At 38.4% G+C, this 21729-nt stretch overlaps 1 protein-coding gene across 3 annotated transcripts in view; it reads left to right on the top strand.

Moving 5' to 3' along the window:
• LOXHD1 (lipoxygenase homology PLAT domains 1) overlaps positions 1-10783 on the top strand; it is a 2432812-nt gene extending 2422029 nt beyond the window's left edge. For all 3 annotated transcript variants that reach the window (XM_044082024.1, XM_044082018.1, XM_044082011.1), the window contains one exon: positions 10025-10783. In XM_044082024.1, coding sequence (XP_043937959.1) covers positions 10025-10505 — 481 coding nt within the window. In that variant the 3' untranslated portion in view covers positions 10506-10783. The remainder of the gene's footprint in view (positions 1-10024) is intronic.
• Positions 10784-21729: the final 10946 nt, after the last annotated feature.

Here is a 21729-nt window from a genome sequence, read left to right as displayed (position 1 = left end):
TTTGGAAGTTAGCCTTACAGTAGTTCCTGAATGCTCCATGATTAGCTGGGGTTACAGATTTTATTTTTTACATAAAAGGAGACCCTTTTGTGGACTGACCTTACCTGACAGAACATTTTATTAGTGGGTGTGCAGCATTCACCCATATTACTGATGACCAGATCCAGTACATATGTATCCATGGTTGGTATACTGAGAATCTGGTGCAGAGAGTTAGTGTTTACAAAGTCCAAGAGTCTCTGCGTCTTGTGTTTGGTGTTGTGTATGATTTCCAGTTAATACTGCGATAATTAAACTTGACCATGAATATGGTACTGGGTTGGATGGTGAGTGTCTCCAGTAAGCCTAAATGACTCTCATGGCTTTATGGGTTATAGAGGGGGACCTTTAGCATGACAAGGAGTGGTGCGGGATTATGCCTATGGTGATTTGAATGAGGAGAAGTTTAAATGTATCATCCTATCTGACCAGCCTTCAGGTATGTATTTTTTTATGTAAAATTGAGACACCTCCAACTTTAGCCCCTGTCTGTGTAGTAGCTGGTCAAACTGTGTGAATGGTATCATATCTTTGCACTACTGGTGTGCTCTCCATGGCTTTAAACTATGTCTCAGTGATTGTACAGATATCAGCATTCTCTAGGATGAGGAGAGCTTGTAGGGAGTGGAGTTTCTTGTTTAGACTCCTGTCATTGAGAAGTAACACCTTTAGATTTTCTTAGTTCTGAGTTGCTATATCATTAGGATTGTCAGGTTGGCATTGCCTAAAAAGGGGAAGGACAATGATTTAGATAATATTCAAAAGCCTAGCAGGGAGAGGTACAGACCATCCCTGATGAAACAGCATCGTTTCTTGACCATCTCCTTCCATTCTGACAAATATTGCACCCCTTTAGAATGTCACCAAAAACAAAGCCAACTATTAAAGTCAGACATCTTCTGTTTGTATTGTGGCATTATCCTTGGAGAATGTAAAATGCTGCTCAGTGCTAGGCTCATACCTGCCTGGGACACACACTCCAAGAACTCCATCATGTCTCTCTTAATATAGTCTAGGGAGGTATGTCTCAGGTCATTTACATCCACATGGACTATGACTGAGTCATATAAGTACTTGTGGTCCAGTGACCTGAGTGTGTGTGTAATATGGTAAATCTTGACCCCTGATAAGCAGCTAACCATGAATTTCTCTGTACTTAGCCTGATGAGAGGAACATCAGTTCCAAACATCAAAAGAAGAGTATTTCACAATGGATTTTACAATGACCAGAATGTTGGATTGTGTGGTGGCTTGCCTTATGGGCTTAGAGGTAGAGGCTGTATGAGATTTGGCTGTATATGTTGATGTGGGTGTTGTTTTGGAAGATCCATTTGGGACCCTTTAGGTCATTTGTTTTGTGCTTCATCAAGGAGGGCAGTGAGGTTTAGAAAAGTTACTTTTACATGCCACTGTGTGTCTGCTTGGTACTGTTTGTATGTGATGGGTGTAGAGTGCATACTACTGACAACCTAATTGACATTGGGAGGGCTTATATGTGAGAACTTTGCCTCCAATTACATTGTGTAAATACATCTTTCACATATCTTAACAGTTTCTTTGAGAACTGGCTGGTTGTCAATGAACATGAGGAAATTTCTAAATTGCCTCATTATGCCCATATCCACCAAACTGTCAACAGAGATAGTGGAAAGTTCATATCCATGGTAACAGGCCCTTTTTTATTGATTACCCAGTTGCTGTGAGAATATAGAGCAAAGTCAGGAGTATCTGGTTTGCACACAAACTAGTTGCCTTGTGCACAACAAAGCATTGGTGAAATGTCAGTGGTACTTTTACAGGGTAAAAAATATCATCTCAAGGTGTCTGTGTCTATAAGCAGTGCACCTGGCTACTACTAGTGCTGGTCTCACCACAGCATCACACTGTTAAGATTCAATATCCCTTTGTCTTCATGTCTTATGAAAAGCAAAACAGTAGTACTAATCCCAAGATGAGAAGCAGTCCACCGGCTCTTTGGTGATCAGCAGTCTCATACCAGATGATGCAGGGGTCTGTAGTTTTGTTGTAGCCTTTTTCCTGGTAGATGCATTGGATAGCAACCAGACCAGTCAATTAGGTCCCACAAAGACACCCCGATCAGAGATAATCCTCTGCTCCTTCTCTCACCATGAGCAAAACAAAAGCTCTAATCTCAAGATGAAAATTGAAAAGTGGAATTTAGGCTCCCCAATGACTGGTGGTCTTGCAGCAGATGTTGCAGATTTTAAAGGTAAGATAGAAAAAAGTGGGTTAATGTCTTAAGAATTGCAGTGTGTGCTAAGTAATTAGGAAGATATGAACGAGGGATAACTCAAGTTGCAGCAGAATGAGAAGAGAGAAACTAATTTTAAAAGAGCAATATGGAGTGGATGGGTGGGGGCTCTCAGTATTCAGTCTCTAATACTGTGGGAGGACAAATCAATTTAGATAGCTTGAAGGGGAGTGACTTCACAAAATAATAATTCTGTGCTTGGTGAAAATAGCCAATGAAAATGGAGGGGGAAGAAATTATGTGGTCAGATGAAAATAAGGGGCAGGCAAGTAGAGAATCAGTGAGTTTAAGAACACAACACCAGAGAATGGAGAAAACATTTTTTGTATGACTCGCAAGAGACATCATTTTGGTTTCTTTCCTAGTTTAAATATGCAATAGAAAACAGAATGCAATTGAAGCACAGTGTAATGAAAATACACCACACTATACAAAATAAAAGAAAGCAATAAAGCAATACAAAATACAAAAAGCAGTCTATAAGGAAAAACAAACTATATTTACCTTTACAGCAGTCTATGGCAAAGTCTGAGTGAGATTTATCCAGTAAAGCCTTGAAAATGTGCTTATATACAAGGTTTAGTTCCTAGCTCCTTCCTCCATTCACAGGTGATTAACCTTGAGTGACCTGTTGTAATTTCTTTGTGACATGCAAGAGACACATCTTTGGTTTCTTTTGTAGTTTAAATATGCAATAGAAAACAGAACGGAATTAAAACACAGTGTAATGAAAATGTATCCCAATATACAAAATAGAAGAAAGCAATAAAGCAATATAAAATTCAAGAAAGTGATATAAGGAAAAACAAACTAACCCTTCACTTTAAAGAGTCTGTGACAGAGTCTGAATGAGCTTTTCCAGTAAAGCTTTGTAGATTTGAATGTGGAGTGCAGTCTGCACCTAGGGTTATCACCTGTCCCACTTTGCGAGGGAATCCCTTTTTGGGCAGTTGTGTCCTGCAAAAAACTTGTAAAAATGGCAAATGTCTTGAGATATTAGGACAAATTTATTTCCTATATTTTATGTAATAGTTGCATAAAACAGTTATTCTGGATCTGAAACACCTAAATGTTATAAGAAACAGAATAAGCAACTAAAATGCTACAAGAATAAGCTTTTATTTAGGCAAAGACGTGAAGTTCTGTCCTTTGTACTGGCCGTGGTTATGTTTCGGCCTGCCATATCTGATGTTTGTACCAAAACTGTCCCACTTTGGGCATTTGAAAAGCTGGCAACCCTATCTGCACCATATCTAGCTAAATCTCTGAAGGATATACCCAGTGAGTTTCTGTGCTGCTTTCTCCAGCTGTCAGTTATTTGCTCTGTCCCAGTCAAGTTACAACTTATTCCTGTGCCCTTCAAATTATATTAATTTTTATCAAATTCTATTGCCAACCTTGGGTTGAAGCATAACCTTAAAATCACATACTGATATAGTAGTTTATGCCACTGAGGACATCTCCCAAACAATTAAAACCTCATGAAAACTGAGATTCTCATCTATATTAAGGGTATTAAGGTCGCCTAATACATATGGTTGTGAGTTTATCATCCCCTTCCATATCAAACCTTTTACTACGTTGCTCTGTTTTATTAAATTAATTTGGATTCTTGATGATTTGTGGAACAGATCTAGCACCCCCTCTTTTCCTTCAGCTAGGCATATGACCTGCCACTTTACTAATACCTTATATAGAATGCAAATTCCAACTACGTCTCATGATATTTCTTTCAGTCTGCATTGTACAGATATCTTGCTGTTACATTATACTATTGATATCTTGTATTTTCTCGTGTTTGTCTGTGTGTGTGTGTGTGTGTGTGTGTGTGTGTGTGTGTGTGTGTGTGTGTGTGTGCGTGTGTTTCAACAATCTGCTAAAGTCTGATTTAGATCTGTACATCATTGGTGTCAATCTTCACAATGGTTTATTTGCAAGTGTGCAACCCTGGTTTGAGCCTGAAAATGGTCCAGTTGGATCAGTGTTGTACCCCAGGTAACAAATAAAGTAAAATAAATAAATAGACAAACTGCATTGGTAAAACTATGCACAATTGTATTGGTCTGTTTGCTTAGTTTTATTTTTGGAGGCAGGTAATGTGACACCTTTCCATGTTTAACCTTTAAATAATGCATGTGCTCTTGACTGGGCATAAATATATACCTTGTGTTCCAAAAAAGCTAGATTTAAAGACTGAACGGAGGTGCTCTGATTATTCACTTCTTTAATCCAGGTGACTGAACCAGAATTCCCATATCTTCCTTTGTAGAAACCAAATAAATCACCTGAGTTTGGTCCATCCAGTAGGATGCTCTTTGTGGCTTAACTGAAAAAAAGTTGGATAATACCCCCCATTTCACCAATGCCAAACATCTTCACCAGTTCCCCCTGGGCAATACCCCTCATACCACCAAAGCCAAACATCTTCACCAGTTTCCCCTAGACAATAACCCTCATCCCACCAATGCCAAACATCTTCACCAATTCCCTCTGGACAGTACCACTCATACCACCAGTGCCAAACATCTTCGCCAGTTCATCCTGGACAATACCCCTCATACCACAAATGCCAAACATCTTCACCAGTTCCTCCTGGACAATACACCTCATACCACCAATGTCAGACATCTTCACCAGTTTCCCCTAGACAATAACTCTCATACCACCAATGCCAAACATCTTCGCCAATTCCCCCTGCCTCATACCATCAATGCCAAACATCTTTGCCAGTTCCTCCTGGACAATACCCCTCATACCACCAATGACAAACATCTTCACCAATTCCCCCTGGACAATACCCCTCATACCACCAATACCAAACATCTTCACCAATTCCCCCTTGACAATGCTCCTCATACCACCAGTACCAAACATATTCACCAATTCCCCCTAGACAATATCAGTCATACCACCAATGCCAAACATCTTCACCATTTCCCCCTGGACAATACACCTCATACCACCAATACCAAACATCTTCACCAATTTCCCCTTGACAATGCTCCTCATACCACCAGTACCAAACATATTCACCAATTCCCCCTAGACAATATCAGTCATACCACCAATGCCAAACATCTTCACCATTTCCCCCTTGCTATGTCTTATTAAAGCATCCACTGATGTAATTATGTTGCAAACCAAAACCCCAAACTTAAAAAAGCATTGTTTATACATTAATGTGAAACTTAAAAACACAACAGTGAAAGCATTTATACAGTACGCTGTATTAAATTACATAACAATGCAAGAGACATATATATTTATTTATTTATTCATTTATTTATTTATTTCCATTTTTTGATCAGGTAGAATACTGTTTATACTTAATTGTTTTCAGATTTAGCTCAAAGAGAACAACAAACAATACTCAACACTAACAACACAACTGAGAAGGCAGCATCCTTAGATATCTCGGTGTACAGAGTATAGGCAGAAGCAAGCACAAAAGCAAACTACATAGTAGATATGAGTCATTAATAATGATTAGTATATCTGCATCTGTACATTCACAGAACAATTCAGCACAGCTTACTGTTTATATTATGGGAAAGAATAGAGATCAAAATGGTAATGCAATCAGTTTGAGGGAAAATGTATGGGAGGCAGAGTAGGCAGTGGTGGAAAATAATTAGGTTGAGTATAGAGCACAAAGGATTGATTGTTTTAGAGAGATGGAGTCAAAGGCTGTGTATTTAAATGACTATTTTTGGAAGCATTTACAACAAACATGTTTACACAAATGCTTTCTGACTTGTGCAGAGAATTCAGGATAGGAGCGAACTGAATGGAATCTGATAAGGAATAATTTCCAGGTTTGGAGGCCATTATTGAGAAACTTTTGTCGGTGTTATGCAGCTTATTTCTTTGGGAAGAAAGTAGTGTGTGTTTGTGAAAGAAGTCTTAGCTTGTAGGAAGAGGTTATTTTGCTGAGTTGGCTTATAAATTGGAAGGCGTGGGAGTTTAATAATTTATAAATGAGAGAAGCTAGAAGTATGGTTTACCCTTGATCTAACAGTATCCATTTTGCTTTGGACAGTACATTACAATGGTGATTTCTTTTAGGGACCAAGAAAATTAATCTGTATGTATTACTAGTAGTTTATAGTGCTGTGAGGTTTTTATTTAAGGTATTAGTCATGAGTGAGACTGCATATTGCAGCTGGGCTAGCATTATACCTATGACTACTGCTGCTTTGCTGCGTGGAACCAGAAAATGTGAGATCTTTCTTACTCAAAAGAGCAATGAGTTCATTTTTGGTTAGTTTTTTTTTTCTAATCTAGTTCAAATTTTGATCTGGACAGGCTCCCGTGTATTTAAAGTATGGGATTAGTTTTAAGGATTTTTGTTGTTATATTGCACGGCCCAGTGTTTGGGAACTAAGGTGAGTGTTTGCCTGGTTCTGAAGATTATAGCTTTATGTTTTTTTTTTGTTTTTGTTTTTTTTTTTGTTTGTGTGTGATTAAAAACTGGTTTATTTTGTTGAGCCACTAAAAGAGGATGGTTAGGTCAGCTTCCAGCTCTTTTTGATAGACAAGAGAACAGCCAGACCTGTAAATTACCATGTCATCCACATATAAAATTATGACTTTTGATACTTCTGTGGGCACGTTGTTGATAAATGTGGAAAAGAGTGGTGGGGATACGATTGAACCCTGAGGCACATACTTGCTTATAGGTGATGGAGGTGAGATGAAAGAGCCAGTTTGGACTTAGAACTGTTTCAATAAGAAGAACCAAGGGATAAAGTGCTGGCTGATACAGCTGAAGTAAAGGAGCACATTAGCAGATTATTATCTACAAGGTCAAAAGCTTTAGTCAGGTCAATAAAAACTGATTCTGTAAGCATGCCTTTGTCTATGTCAGTTGTATGTCATTTGTAAGAGTGCATAAGACTGTCATTGTGCTGTGACCTGACCAAAAACCATGTTGTGAGTCTGTATTTTTCAACGCATTCACTAAGTCGGGTAAATATTTTTTTCAGGAATTTTGCCCTGAGGTGGTAGAATTGATATTGTCTGAAGTTGGTGTTTTCAGGTTTTGGGAGAGGGTTTTACTATGGCTTGCTTCCATTATGAAGCCATGATATCTAAGGTAGGACAAAAATTGTAAAGTCAGTGCAGGGAGAGAAAGAGGTGTTACTTACATAGTTGAAATAAACCAGGGTAAACTACCACTAATGGTAACGGGAGCTTACAGGAGGATTTCATTACTTTAAGTTTCAATGTCAGCTATTTTGACTTTTTGAAAAATAAAGGGTGAATGGTTTCTGGGGAAGCTGGTGACCTTTTTTAGTTAGTCTAGGCTGTTGATTTTACCAGAAAATGTAGGAATATTATCACCTCTGGTAAACATGTTTCTAGAATTGTTTAGGCTCATTTATTAGTCTGTTCTGAGAGAACTGGGGAAAGTTGTCCTTTTGTCTTCTGTTTTTTTTTTTTGGCCAGATTTCTAAGGGTTTGGGATCATGAGTTGGGTTTTGTTTCCATTTAAGCTGTGTGTTGTCTCTAAGTTTATAAAATACTTTATGCTGCTTTAATATCCATTGTTTGGAATTGCTTTTCAATAGTAAAGGGATTTGGGGTAGTATTTATTTTGGCATGAAGAGGGTGTTAGTCAGAGACATTGTAGAGGCTGAGGTTAGTAAGGAATTAAATAATTTCATTGGCGGAGGTAGAAAATAAGTTGGCATTTAGTTTTCCTAATAGCATGGTAGTATATTGTGAGAGGAGTGTTGTCAACACTCACATTTTGTTGCAATGTGATTAAAAACCATGAGTGAGAGAGAGAGAGAGTGAGCAAGCAAGAATGAGGGAGAGCACGTACCGCTCAACTTATTTCTTCAAGAATTAGGATCCAAAGAGACTTTTCACCAACACACACATTATCTGAAAAATAAGAAGTGTGAAACTATATTGTCTAGCTATGTTAACTAACAGTAATCCTCAGCAATTTGCCAGAAAATAAAGGAGGCAAATCAGGGATGTCATGCAAAATCTGGGACGGGTGGGTTGCAGTGCTTCGCACAATTTTTTTTCTTCATTTGATCAGAATGACAAGTGAAATGTATTGGTATATCCAGTCAAGAAAGTGTGTCTGTGTTTGTGTGTACCTTACATCTCAACCGCTTAGCGCAAGAAATCTGGACAGACACTAAAACAGTGGGGGGGTGGTCAAAGGCCCAAAAATAAGGACAGCTTTTAATTATTGCTTGTGTAGACTTAGAAAATTGCTAAAATAGCAAGTTTTGAGTTAGCATACATTTTTTGAAGGATATAAAGTCTGAAAAACAAATGTGTGACATTATTTCGTCACTTCAATCCTCAATGATTTGCCAGAAAACCACAAATTTTATGAGGAATAGCCCAAAAATATGAGGCAAAAATCTAGACATTTAAGCAATTGAGTGGTACAACTGTGTGTGTGTGTGTGTGTGTGTGTGTGTGTGTGTGTGTGTGTGTGTGTGTGTGTGTGTGTGTGTGTGTGTGTGTGTGTGTGTGTGTGTGTGTGTGTGTGTGTGTGTGTGTGTGTGTGTGTGTGTGTGTGTGTGTGTGTGTGTGTATTGACATTAACGACTTATATAACTTATATTTTAGATGTAAAATACTTTCACCAATGACAATTACATATATTACTGCAATTTTGAAACATTAGGTGGAGGAACTATTTTACATCAAACTAATAAACACGCAAACAGGGAACAATTTAACAAAAGGCTCATTGTCTAAGCATAGTAATGCCCTCCAAGATGAGTGTTACTGGGGAAATAATGCCCCTCCAAGGGTGTAGAGGCTATCCATCTATGGTTGTGAGTCACATAACAACCCCGGATATATGTTGTTTCCCCACTAACCCATATCCTGGAGGGCATTATTGCTTCTTTATGCCACCTGTTCTCTCCCTCCAAGTATTTGTGTCTCTTGATGCACTTTTCATATATATATTTTTTAAATATGTTTATCTTTTGCAAAATGTTTTCAGTAACTAGTTTCACCAAAGCAGAATTCGATGAACTGCATATTATCAGACTACATGACTCTCAACCTTTTATTTTATCTTATACAGTAAAGTGTGCTCAACCCCAGAGTGTCTCTTAAGGTATTTGTATTGTTACTCAGTTATTTGGTAATAGCAAATGAAAAGAAGCTAGACCTGACTTATTGTTAAGAGATATGTAACTGTTTGATATTTTAAAAACATGCCTGAAATATTAACATGAAGGCTATTACAACCTTCAACATATAAAGCTTTATGGGAGATGTGTTGACTTCATTGATGGTTATGTATACAAAGTGCCTTTTTATGCATTTATTTTTGTACAAAATGGCATCTGAACAAGTGAAATTTGAATTAAAGCTCCTTTCTGGAATGACTTAAAAAATGCATCCGAGTACTTTTTGCAAAACTGTTATCTAACAAGGGTGATATGTGTTAATCATGGTAATAAGGGTAAAATTTGGCTAGGCTTGTAAGGGTCCTTGGGTCATTAGCCTAGTAACCTCCTATGATCTGTTATTACTAAATGACAGATGCTTGAAAAGAATGTCATTTCTGCACAAAACAGTAGCATTACAGCAGTTGTACAAGTGTTAATGTAATAAATTAATTTTATGCTGTGAGCAAGACTTCATTTATCAGTGTATATGTTCTTATTACATCACTGTAGACTGAAATAAATGCTTTAATCAACATGTCATACATTTCTCCAACAGGTATGTTTTCCATTGCAATACAAAAATACCTCTTTCTAATAAAAGAGATGACTTCAAGATCTTTGACTGTGCCAAGACCATTGAAAGTTTTGCCAGTAAATCTCGGAATTTGGTGCCTGTCAAATATGAGGTGATTGTAGTCACAGGGGATGAAAAAGGAGCAGGAACTGATGCCAATGTTTTCATCACAATATATGGATCCAATGGAGATTCAGGCAAACGTGCTCTGAAACAAAAATTCAGGAACTTGTTTGAACGTGGGCAGACAGATAGATTCATGCTGGAAATGCTAGATCTGGGTGAACTGCAGAAAGTGAAAATTGAGCACGATAATAGCAGCTTAAGTCCCGGATGGTTTCTGGAACGAGTAGAAGTTACAAACACCGCCACAGGAGTGACAGGTGTATTCCCTTGTGGCAAGTGGTTAGACCGTAAAAGAGCTGATGGTGAAACTTGGAGAGAACTCTACCCCAAATTTTAGAGACATCTTTTGCATAATCTTTCTTTAATGATGAAAAGGACAATCCATATTATTTATGACAGACATATTTTATACAATCTAGTTGTCAAAAAATTATTTCTTATACCATAATATTATACAAATATTTCTTGATTTAAATGTACTAGTTTAAAATTTTAAATTTTATACAGAAATGTAATATATATTTTATATACTATTTTTGTAGGCTTTTACCTGCAGAATTAAGACAATCTGTACATAACAGGAAATTGTATGTTTCATACAAAGGTAATGGATTTGCTGCACATCTATAAAATTCATATATATATATATATATATATATATATATATATATATATATATATTGTATTACATATTTCATTATAAAATTTTACAGCTTCTCTAAGCTGTTTTATGTGTTTAATTCAGCTTGTAATCTACTTTACCACAGTATTTTTTTTCTGGGCTCCACTGTAAATGTTTTTCACACAGCTAATATTATTTTAGTAATACTAAACATACTTTCACTTTACAAGGCCACTTCGTAAAGAGGTACATAATATGAAGCCAAGAAAATTCCTGGAACTTCTGAAATCCTTATCAGTTTACATCTTAGAATTTAAAAAGTATTTCACAGTAAACCACTAAGAAACTTTTCAGACTGAGACAGACTACTGTTAAAAGACTGATTGATCCTTTGATATCTCTGCTCCCCTGCAGTGGTGATATTAAAGCATTTTGTACTCCTGAATAGATGTCACTTTTGCTACACAAACACCAAATGTCATCATCCGAATGCCTGCCTCTGAAACCACATTGGCAGTAATAAGAGATGCAGGAAAGTAAGTGGCTCAAGTAAAAGGTTCATTTCAGCCTAAGGGCAATATCTGGCTGAATATCAGCATACAAGCTTTCACACTATGAGTGCTTCCTCAGATGTGTAAAAACAACCAGCAATTGTTTTATAAAATTGTCAGGTCCATACCTCTCAACCTCTTAGAGCAAGAAATCTGGACAAAGGCCCAAAATAGGGATACTTTTTAATATTGCTCTTACAAACTCAGAAAGTTGATAGAATAACAGATTTTGCAATAGCATGAATTTTTCTGAAGGATATGAAGTCTGAAACTCAAATGTCTGTCATTATTTTCAAACTTAAATCTTTAATGATTTACCACTAATTTGCCAGAAAACCACAATTTTATGAAAAACAGACCAAAAATATGAGGCCAAAATCTGGACATTTTGTGAAAATCTGTACAGTTGAGAGGTATGGTCAGGTCACATGACAATGCAAAATATTATGACAAATTTAAATAGTAAAGTTACAAGATGCACATAAAGATTACACACAAACATATGTATATATAGAAAGTGCATAATACTTTGTGGAATACATATGTTGTCGACCAAGTCTAGCGGTGGCACTTCATATCGAACCTTCCATTTGCCAGCCTCAGATGTTGAATGTTGAATCATTGTTTTGTGGTCCATGAACAATGTTTTTTATGCAAGTCAGTGGGGCTATACTATTTAGCATTAGAATAAGAACTAGGTAGGGGGATCGACTGAGTGAGAGTGTGTGTGTGTGTGTGTGTGTGTGTGTGTGTGTGTGTGTGTGTGTGTGTGTGTGTGTGTGTGTGTGTGTGTGTGTGAGCACGGGTGTTTCTGGGTTAGGGTTAGATTGAGTGCTAGGTAAGGTAATAGCTTAAGTGTTGTGTATGTATTGTGGTATACATATGTTCATGCTCATTTTATTGCTGGTATAGCTTGGGTAAGGATGATCGAGCATTTGCAAGCTTCGTCTTTCTAACAGGACATAGGTGGCATACCAGGGGCAAACTTACGATTCTCCATCCACTGATCCAAGCTGTGCTTGTATAAGTAAGAAGACGAACTCTGCTTCACATAGATTGGATGCCAGTTCTAGAGAAGGGGTAGCCTTTGAGATACATACCTGTCCCTTGCAACATGCTATTTATGTTGCAAACATGGTTTAAGGTCCATAGATCAGATGTTTCTGATGCCATTTGTTTGCAGTTGTGCACCAGGTCTGTAAGGTCTGGATCAGAGATTGCTTTGAAAGGAAGGCATAGCTCACCTCTCAGTCTGCACAGGACATGTTGTTTACACCATGTATTCTTTTTGTGAGGAACCTCTGTGGATGTACCAGTTGCATATGCCTGGTCAGGTACATAATAAAAAGGGCACTGATGGGTCTCATGAGGTCCAGGTACAATGAAACAATGACATATTTGGACCTAGATGCCATACCCTTGCTTATAAGATGTGCAACATAAAATGGTTTCTTTACTACAGCAGATGCAAGATGGTCAAAGTCCAAGTCACTGCCTAGATGTATTCCCAAATCCCTGTCTCCAGGGTCTGCTCTTAGGGGTATATTATCAATGCAGTAATTTCCAGAGATGGTCATCTTTACAAAAGATACTATTATGCACCTTTTGGCATTGAGCTTTAGACCATGACTGTGGCACCAATTACTAGTCTGTGTCATACCTACTTGGAGGATGTTGGTGTCTTTGGATGTTTTTATGACTGTACCTAGTTTGCAATCATCTGCAAACCTGGACAGCCAAAGGCCTTTGATGTTGGCTTTCACTTCAGAGAAGTAGATGCCAAAAAGAAGTGGCCCCAGCACTGAGCACTGATGGACTCTTCTAATGCCTGGCCTTTTTGAGTAGGCAGACTCACCTATCCTGACTACTTGGGTCCTATCTGTTAGCCAGTTGGCTATCCAGCAGGTGATGTGGGGGTCTATACCCAATTTTATGAGTTTGTGTACAATGCCTGAGTTGGGTATTGTGTTGAATGCTTTGGTAAGCATGAGGTAGGTAGTGTGCACTGTTTTGCCCTCATCCATTACTTTGGTGACCTTTTCAAAAAAAGTCTACCAACTTGAATAGCCATGACCTGCACTTGATGAAACCAGGCTGGATTGGAACCAATGACTGAAGGTTTCATATGTCATTATTTATCTTGTCCATAATTATTCTTTCTATGGCCTTACATATGAGGCTAATCAGAATTATGGGTCAATAGTTTCCTAGGTCCATGGATGGCCCACCCTTGTGCAGAGAGACATCAATTGCAGTCCTCTATTTGCCTGGCATAATGCCTGTTTGGAGGCTATGATTTAATCGTGCTTCTAGTGGCTTCAATAGGTTGTATTTCTTGCAATTAAGGAGGCATCCTGGAATATTATCAGATCCCATTAACGCTCTAGCCTTTGACAGTGCCAGTAGATTTCTTATATTCTCCAGCTCAGTACAGGTGTTTCCATTTACAATTAGGTCAGCACATTTTTCTGTATTGCTAATGAGGTTTTGGACATAGCTGAAGAATCGCTTGTGGTTAGCCTTAGCGTGGGAGGCTACCTTTACCTCAGATTTGACTTTTGGACTTTTAATTAGTCACCTCATTTATTTAATTTGATAAGGAAGCTCTTCCCTTACTGGGCATTGTATTTCCTATATCTGGCCATGATTTTCTTCCTTTTGTTATACAGCCTATTGATACTGGGATTCACCTGTCCAGACTTCTTATAGAGTCCTTTCTATTAGTCAGGTGGCTGTCCAGCAGGTGATGTTAGGGCTTTATACCTGATTTTTATAAGCTTGTCTACCATGTCTCAGTGGGGTATTGTGTCAAATGCTTTGGTCAGGTCGCGGTAGGCAGTACATACTGTTTTGCCTCATCCATTGTTTTGATGACGTTCTCAGAGAAGCCCACCAGGTTGAGTAGGCATGACCTGCCCTTTATGAAAACAAACTGGTTGGGAATATTTCTTGAGAGGTGCCTGGAGAGAAAGCAGAGTAAAACTGGAATTGAATTTATTGGCTAGTAGATTTGCTATATCCTCCAGCAAATACATAACATAGGTGCAATTAGTTCAGGACATTGTTGTGTATTGCATTTGAGGCTTCAGACATAACTGAAGAATGCCTGGTGGTTGCCCTCAGACTGGTAGGCTACCTTTTCCTCAATTTTTTTTTTTGTAGATTTAATTAGTCACTTGAGTTATTTATTTAATTTGATGAGGGTGTTCTTACCTTGCTGGGCATTGCATTTCCTAATTTTGGCTGTTATTTTCTTGCTTTTATTGTACGACCCATTGATGTTTGGATTCTACCAGGTTAGCTTGTTTTTTGTTTTTTGTTTTTTTTTTTTTAGTTTGTCTTATGCTTACTTCAGGTAGGCCTCTGTGCAGCTGTGTACATGACTGTAAAAAGATTTTGTGAATGACTCTACGTAGGCAGCTGTGTTCCATGGGTTAGCAGAGGCTTGAAATGTTGCCAAAATGTCACCTAAAAGTAGGAAGATTGTCTTGGAATAATTCCTAAAATTTCCAGGGTTACCTGGTGTCAACCTGACCAATGAGGATGTCACAGTTTTGTGGATTCAACATTCCCCCATGTTGGTGAGGACTAGATCAAGGACATTGCTGCGCCTTGTGGGCATATAGAATAGCTGGTCCAGGGCATTCATGTTGATAATATTCACAAATCTTTTTGCCTACAAGTTTAAGGTTATGTATAAAACAGAGTTTGTAATGTGGTAGTTGAACTCACCCATGAGTATGGTGCTTGGATAAATGGAAAGTGACTCAGGTTCAAGTGGTATGGATTTCATGGGTCATAGAGGGTGAATTGTCATTCACTAAGGTATGGTAAGGGACTTTGCTTATGGTGAGTTTTACATGGGGTGTGTCATACTGTTTTACCAGCCTAGAGGTGAGATTGTTTTTGATATAAATTGAGAGATCTCCACCTTTTGTCAGTTTCTGTGCAGCAGGTGGTCTAAATGTGTGGAAAGCATTTTAGCTCTGCATTAGTGGGATGTTCTCCATGGTTCTCCATGGCTTTAAACCATGTGTGTTAGTGTGTTTTTGTGTAATGGTACTTTTAAGGAAAGGGATCCTTGTAAGATAAAGTGTAGGCCTGGACTTAGGAGCAGTGGAGGGTTATGGTTGGCATGCATGAGTAAGGTGGACAAAGGGAATTGAAGGTAAGAACAAGGGATAGCCAGTATCTAAGCAAACTATCACTAAATGGCTTTCTAGTTCCATTTGGTTTTGCTATAACAGTTATTGCAAAAATCTGCTTTAGGAGGTCAAGGCTCATTCTACCAGAGCACATGTCACATCTAGAGCTTTCTAGAAAGGGGTAGACTGTGAATTTATGCTACAAGCAGCTACTTAGTCCTCAATTCATAACTTTACTAAACACTACAAGCTAGATTCTGTTTCCATAGCCAGACCAGACTTCAATGGGTTGCTCTTCTTGTATTCCTGGACTGTGGTCTTTCCTCATCTGCCCTTTCTCCCTGAGCTTTAGCGGTCATCCCATATCTAAGGGCTACTGCAGCAGTGAGATAATGAAGGACATGATACAGCTGTATATTTTATTTATCATAGCAGTAGATGTCTAAATAGATAATTGTTGCAGTACTAGCCTCCTCCTTCCATCCCCTTTTATTCCCTTTCCTGGCTGTGTTGGGTATTTTATTCCCTTCCCTGACTGTGTTGGGTATTTTATTTCCTTTCCTTGCTGTGTTGGGTATTTTATTGCCTTTCCTAGCTGTGTTGGGTATTTTATTGCCTTCCCTGGCTGTGTTGGGTATTTTATTCCCTTTCCTGGCTGTGTTGGGTATTTTATTGCCTTCCCTGGCTGTGTTGGGTATTTTATTCCCTTTCCTGGCTGAGTTGGGTATTTTATTCCCTTTCCTGGCTGTGTTGGGTATTTTATTCCTTTTCCTGGCTGTGTTGGGTATCCTTCTCCCTTTTGCTCTCCTGACATGACTATTCTTGGAGCTTTATACTTCATCTTATAATAGCATGTCTTCTCATGCTAAGGGCAGACATATGACACAAGAGGAGACTGATCGTATGTACACTGTCCTTGTAAGGATACATCCCATATGTAATGGCTACTGCAACAGTAATCTATTCAAACAGCTACTGATACAGTAAGTAAACTGTACTTTCACCTATCCTATTACACAACACCCACCCAACAAAAAACAAATTCAGGATTTATACAACTCATTCTTCAGACATTCTAGCCATCATTGAATCTTGTGTTAATCAAATTATCCCTAAACTCAAAGCCCATTTCCCAGGTTATACATACTTGATAAAAGCTAGGCCCAGAAGTATAGCAGGAGGGCAATCTACTTCTATTTAAAAAGCACATTAACATATTTTCATCCATGCAAATCTCACTGCTGGATGAGCATGACCCTAACTGGCATACCATTAACCTAGGTACTAAAAAGAGCCCCCCCCCCCCACCATTGCAACCTACCTCCCATGCCCCACCCCGCCCCTTGTTAATAAAGTCTCAGTCCTTCAAGAAGACAAAACAAGCCAGCCTATGCACAGGACCAACCTTCTCATTCTTGGAGACTTTAATATTAACCTCCTGAGACCCCTTAAACATCAGATCATCACCAACCATTGCTTTACATAACTAATCAAAGAACCCACCATGCCTAACTTCTGTACTGGTAAATACTCCCTCACTAATCTTGTCCTAGCAAATAAACCCAAGCTTCATCCCTAACTTAGCAATCCTTCACTCCCCAATATTAGTAATCACTGCCCCAGAACCTTCACATTAACATCCACTAAAAATATCAAACCTTATCCATCCCTTATTTATTTATTTATTTATTTATTTTTATTTATTTTACATTTGTTGACCGGGCTAGTCTAACTGCATATATGTCCATTTTCAGTAGAGGCCCTGTGAGAAAAGCTCCAGGACAATAACAGATGAAAAAGTAAAATTGTGTAGAATAAAATAAAGTTTACATAGAAAAAATACCGAAATACATTTTACTACACACTGGTTAGTAATTATTTACAAAAATATAAAACACACTGGTAAATAACTAATTTATTTATTTTATTTATTTAAATTACATTTGTTGACCAGGATAGTCAGACTGGATGCATGTCCATTTTCAGCGGAGGCCCGGGGAGAAAAGCTCCAAGGGTAAGCAGATACAGCATTACATAATACCAGTATTACATATTACAAACAGACTGTTTACAGAGATTACATAAGTAAGCAAGTTAAACAATTACACAGTAAGCTGGTTAACAGATTTTTACACATTCTAGAGAGAGTTAGCCAGGCTTAATACATTGACATAGCCAGTAAAGTGACAAATGTTGTTTGAGTCTAGTTTTATATTGACCTAAGGTGGAAAGTAAGGTAATATCAGCTGGAAGAAAGTTCCAGGATCTACTTACAGAGTTTGCAAAGAGAGAATCACCGGCTGTGTTATTAATTTTGCTAGTCTGAATTAGTAGTTTGTTAGAGGATCGAAGCGGTCTAGGATTGTTATAGGGGGTGATAATATTTTTAAGTGCAGGAGTATTGTCTGGATTATAGAGAATTTTATAGGCCATAATCAATTGGTTATACTGGATTGGGCTGGGTAGTTCAAGCCACCCAAGCTGATTTAGATTGATGCAATGATGTGTCCTAAAAGGCAGCCCAGTGGCAAACCTGGCAATGTGGTTGTAGCAAATTGAGAGTTTGTTAAGAACAGTCTTGTTTAAATTCGAGAGTAGAGGGGATGCATACAGAAGGGTTGAAAGAAGGTGAGAGCGAGCTATGACAATTTTAGATGGAGGGGTTAGGAAGGCTTTTATTCTGTAAAGTGACCCTAGTTTTTTATTGATGGTTTTGATAGTTTGGTTAACATGTAGGTCAATTTTTAGATTGTCTATGATGACACCTAATAGTTTTGTAGATGGGTCAGGGGAGATTATTGTGCCATCATTTGATTTTATGGTAAAGGTGAAAGTGGTAGACCTACGTGTTGGTAAAAATAACAGCATTTTAGTTTTTTTGGGGATTTAGGATCAGACGATGTTCAGAAATCCAGTTTTCTATTGTATTAAAGGTGGTCTGGGTAGCTGACCATAACTCTACTGGAGATGTGGCTGAGCAAATCAGAGTAGAGTCATTAACATATTGGATACAGCTGACTTTTGGGATGACAGTATAAAGGTCGTTAATGAAGATGGAGAACAGCAAGGGCCCTAGTATAGAGCCTTGTGGTACTCCAAGGGTGTTAGGTAGAAGGTTAGAGAGTTTGTTCTGCCAGAAGACAGCCTGCTGTCGACCATTCAGGTAGGATTGAAACCATTGGAGGGCTCCAGTATCTAGACAGAATGTTTGCAGGGTGTGGATTAAAAGTTGGTGATCAACCATATCGAATGCCTTGGAAAGATCCAAAAAGAGGGCTGAGGATATATAATTATTGTTGCGATTATGGTTTATGGTGTTAGTAAAGGCTAGGAGGGCTGAAGTAGTGCTGTGATGAGGCTGGAAGCCATGCTGAGTGTCTGCCATAAGGCGATTTTGGATTAGGTGGTACATGAGTTTATTTATTTATTTTATTTATTTTATTTTACATTTGTTAACCAGGAGAGTCCGACTGGATACATGTCCATTTTCAGCGGAGGCCCGGGGAGAAAAGCTCCAAGTACATAACAGACATATGAACATTGTTAATGCAAAAAAAGGAAGATAGTTGAGTTCTAAATACAATATAAAGATACATCACATCTTGGGAAAAAAAAACAAATGAGTTGTCTATGAATACATTTTTCCATAATCTTTGCAAGTGGAGAGAGTATAGCTATTGGCCTATAATTGGAGAATTCATTAGAGCTGCCTCCTTTGTGAAGTGGGATTACATAGGATATTTTCAAGATGGTGGGAATTTTAGCTTCTACTATGGTTCGATTGATTAGTATTGAGACGGGGTAAGCAATAGCATAAGTTGATTTCTGTAGGTACTCGGCAGGGAGTTGATCAGCAGAAAGTGTAGTGGGTTTTAATTTTTTGATCAAGGTATGGATAAGTGAAGTGGCGACTAGTTGGAAGCTGAACGTGAGTAGGTTTCTAGGGGTGCTACTTTCAGGACCAGGAGAGCTAGGAGGTAGTTGGCTAGTTAGGGCTTGAATTGTCTCAGTAAAGAATTGGTTAAAACTATCAGAAACATCTTCAGGGGTTTTATCAATAGTAGTAGAGGGATTGGGGTTGAAGTTTGTCCAGGATGTAGTAGATTATTTAAACCTGCCCAAAACTTCTGAGGGTTATTTTGATTTACTGTCTGTAAATTACAGTAGTATTGTTTTTTTGTCTTGTAAAATTGATTTTTTTGGTTTTGTTCCTGGATTGCCTGTATTTAATGTGATCTTGAGGGTCTTTAGAAGAACGCCATAAAGCCCATGCTTTGTTTCTAAGGGTAATTTTGAGTTTAGACTCTATAGAAAGCCATGGTGCGGTTTTTGCCTTGTTTCTCTTTGAACGAACAGGTGCATGCAAATCAAGGATCTCATGGAATATGTTGTTAAAGTAGGCTACTGCTTCCTCTAAGGGGAGGTGTTTTAGAATAGACCAATTACATGAGTTTAGTTCTTGTTGGAATTTGGCAGGGTCAAAGTTTTTATTGTTTCTAACCTTTCTGAGTAAGGGTTGTTGGGAATTAATGGTTTTGTGCTTAATTACATATGTGAGAAGGTGATCGCTTAGGCCATTAAGGAGGATACCAGAGGTGTACAGTTGGGGGTGACTGTTTATGAGTACCCAGTTAAGTATACTTTCTTTTTGGTTGGGTTTACCTATCCTGGTAGGAGTGGATATGATTTGTGCAAATGCATGCAGGTTAATATGGGTGGTTGGGGATTCTGAGGAACAGGTGTCCCAGTCTATGTTAAAGTCTCTAAGTAGTAGGGTTTCTTGGGGGTAGTGACATGATAGCCAGTGCAGGATATCTTCAAATGTAGATATATTGTTACCTGGGAGAATGTACATACAGATGATATTAATGCATTTATTTTTATTAAGTTGCAATTTGGTGGCAAGAATCTCTAAGTTATTAATCTGAGGAGGTTGTATTACATCTATGGTGACATTCAACTCAGATTTGTAGAGTAAAGCTACCCCATTCCCCTTCCTCGAAGCACGATCCAGCCTGTGTATGTTGTACCCAGGTGGTAACACTTCATTGTCTTTAGTGTTAGGTTTTAACCAGGTTTCAGATAAACAGAGAATCTCAGGGGAGTGGACATCCAGAAGTGCATGCAATTCATGTACCTTGTTATTAATGCTTCTAATATTGAGATGACAGACTAGGAGAGAGTTAGTTGGCCTATTAATTGTAGGTTTGTAGCATAGATTGCAAGTAGAGGGGGTATGTGTATCTGAAGTGAGTGGGCCAGGGTTGGGGTGAATATCACCACCAAGTATTAGGTTGAGTCTATACTTGGTGATGAACTTCAGGAATTTGTTTATTAGTTTGTGGTAGTGTTTGGATCTAGAGCTAATGTGCCTGGGGTTGAGATGTTGATAGAGTGAACAAGATGTTGGATAGGATCTGGTACTGTAAGTATGGTTGAAGGTGGAAGGATTTACAGCTGGGGTGATAGTATGGCCTTTTGGGACCTGAAATCTCTTGAGAAACTGGTTTTCATACAAGCTAAGGAGGTATGGTGTGAACAAGAGGGGTACTAAAGAGGAGTATATCATTATCTATGATTCAGCTAGTGAGTTAAGGAACTGTTTTACCTGGTGATGCAACACCAGAAGATAGAGTGGTGAGGTAAAGGTACTGGAAGGGGGATGGGAGAATGCCAGATGAAAGCTAATAGGTGCTATTAAAATGTAGGTAGTAGAATGGGGGTGGGTGGAATTATCCCAGATGAAAGCAGATAGGATCTAGAAAGTGGGGGAGTGGCTATAGTACTATAAATTTAGAGGTACTGGGGGCAGGAGGGAATTTGGGGCAGGGAGGGGAGCGAAGAGAGCCCGAGCATAGCGAGGGTGAACGTAGCGGGGCTATTGCAGTTTACAAGGTTTCCTAAGGTGTCCTAAAGCTATAAGGTAAGTATTACAGCTCTTAATGCAAGAGTCAATTTACTTCAGTTACAGGGGAAGGAGGCAACCACTCAAGTAGAAACAAAGAGCCCTATGGCTGACCAATATGGTGACCTGCTTAATTACAAAGCACTATAAGTGAAAGCTTAACAAATGTTTTTTGTGTGTGCAACCTACTCTGTTTAAACATTGAGAGAAACTGATTGCAGTCCTGTAGACACCGTTTTGTAGGGAACTGTAGAGTTCAACTAGGAAAAAAGAAAAGCAGAGATTCTAGGTTAAGCATGAAGGCAACAACAGGCAGTTATTATATAATAATGCACTCA

Source organism: Protopterus annectens, chromosome 1.part1, assembly GCF_019279795.1.
Source record: "Protopterus annectens isolate FY-2018-M chromosome 1.part1, PAN1.0, whole genome shotgun sequence".
Taxonomy (NCBI): Eukaryota; Metazoa; Chordata; order Ceratodontiformes; family Protopteridae; genus Protopterus; species Protopterus annectens.
Note: the sequence above shows the minus strand (reverse complement) of the source record. Positions and strands in the feature narration are given on the sequence as shown.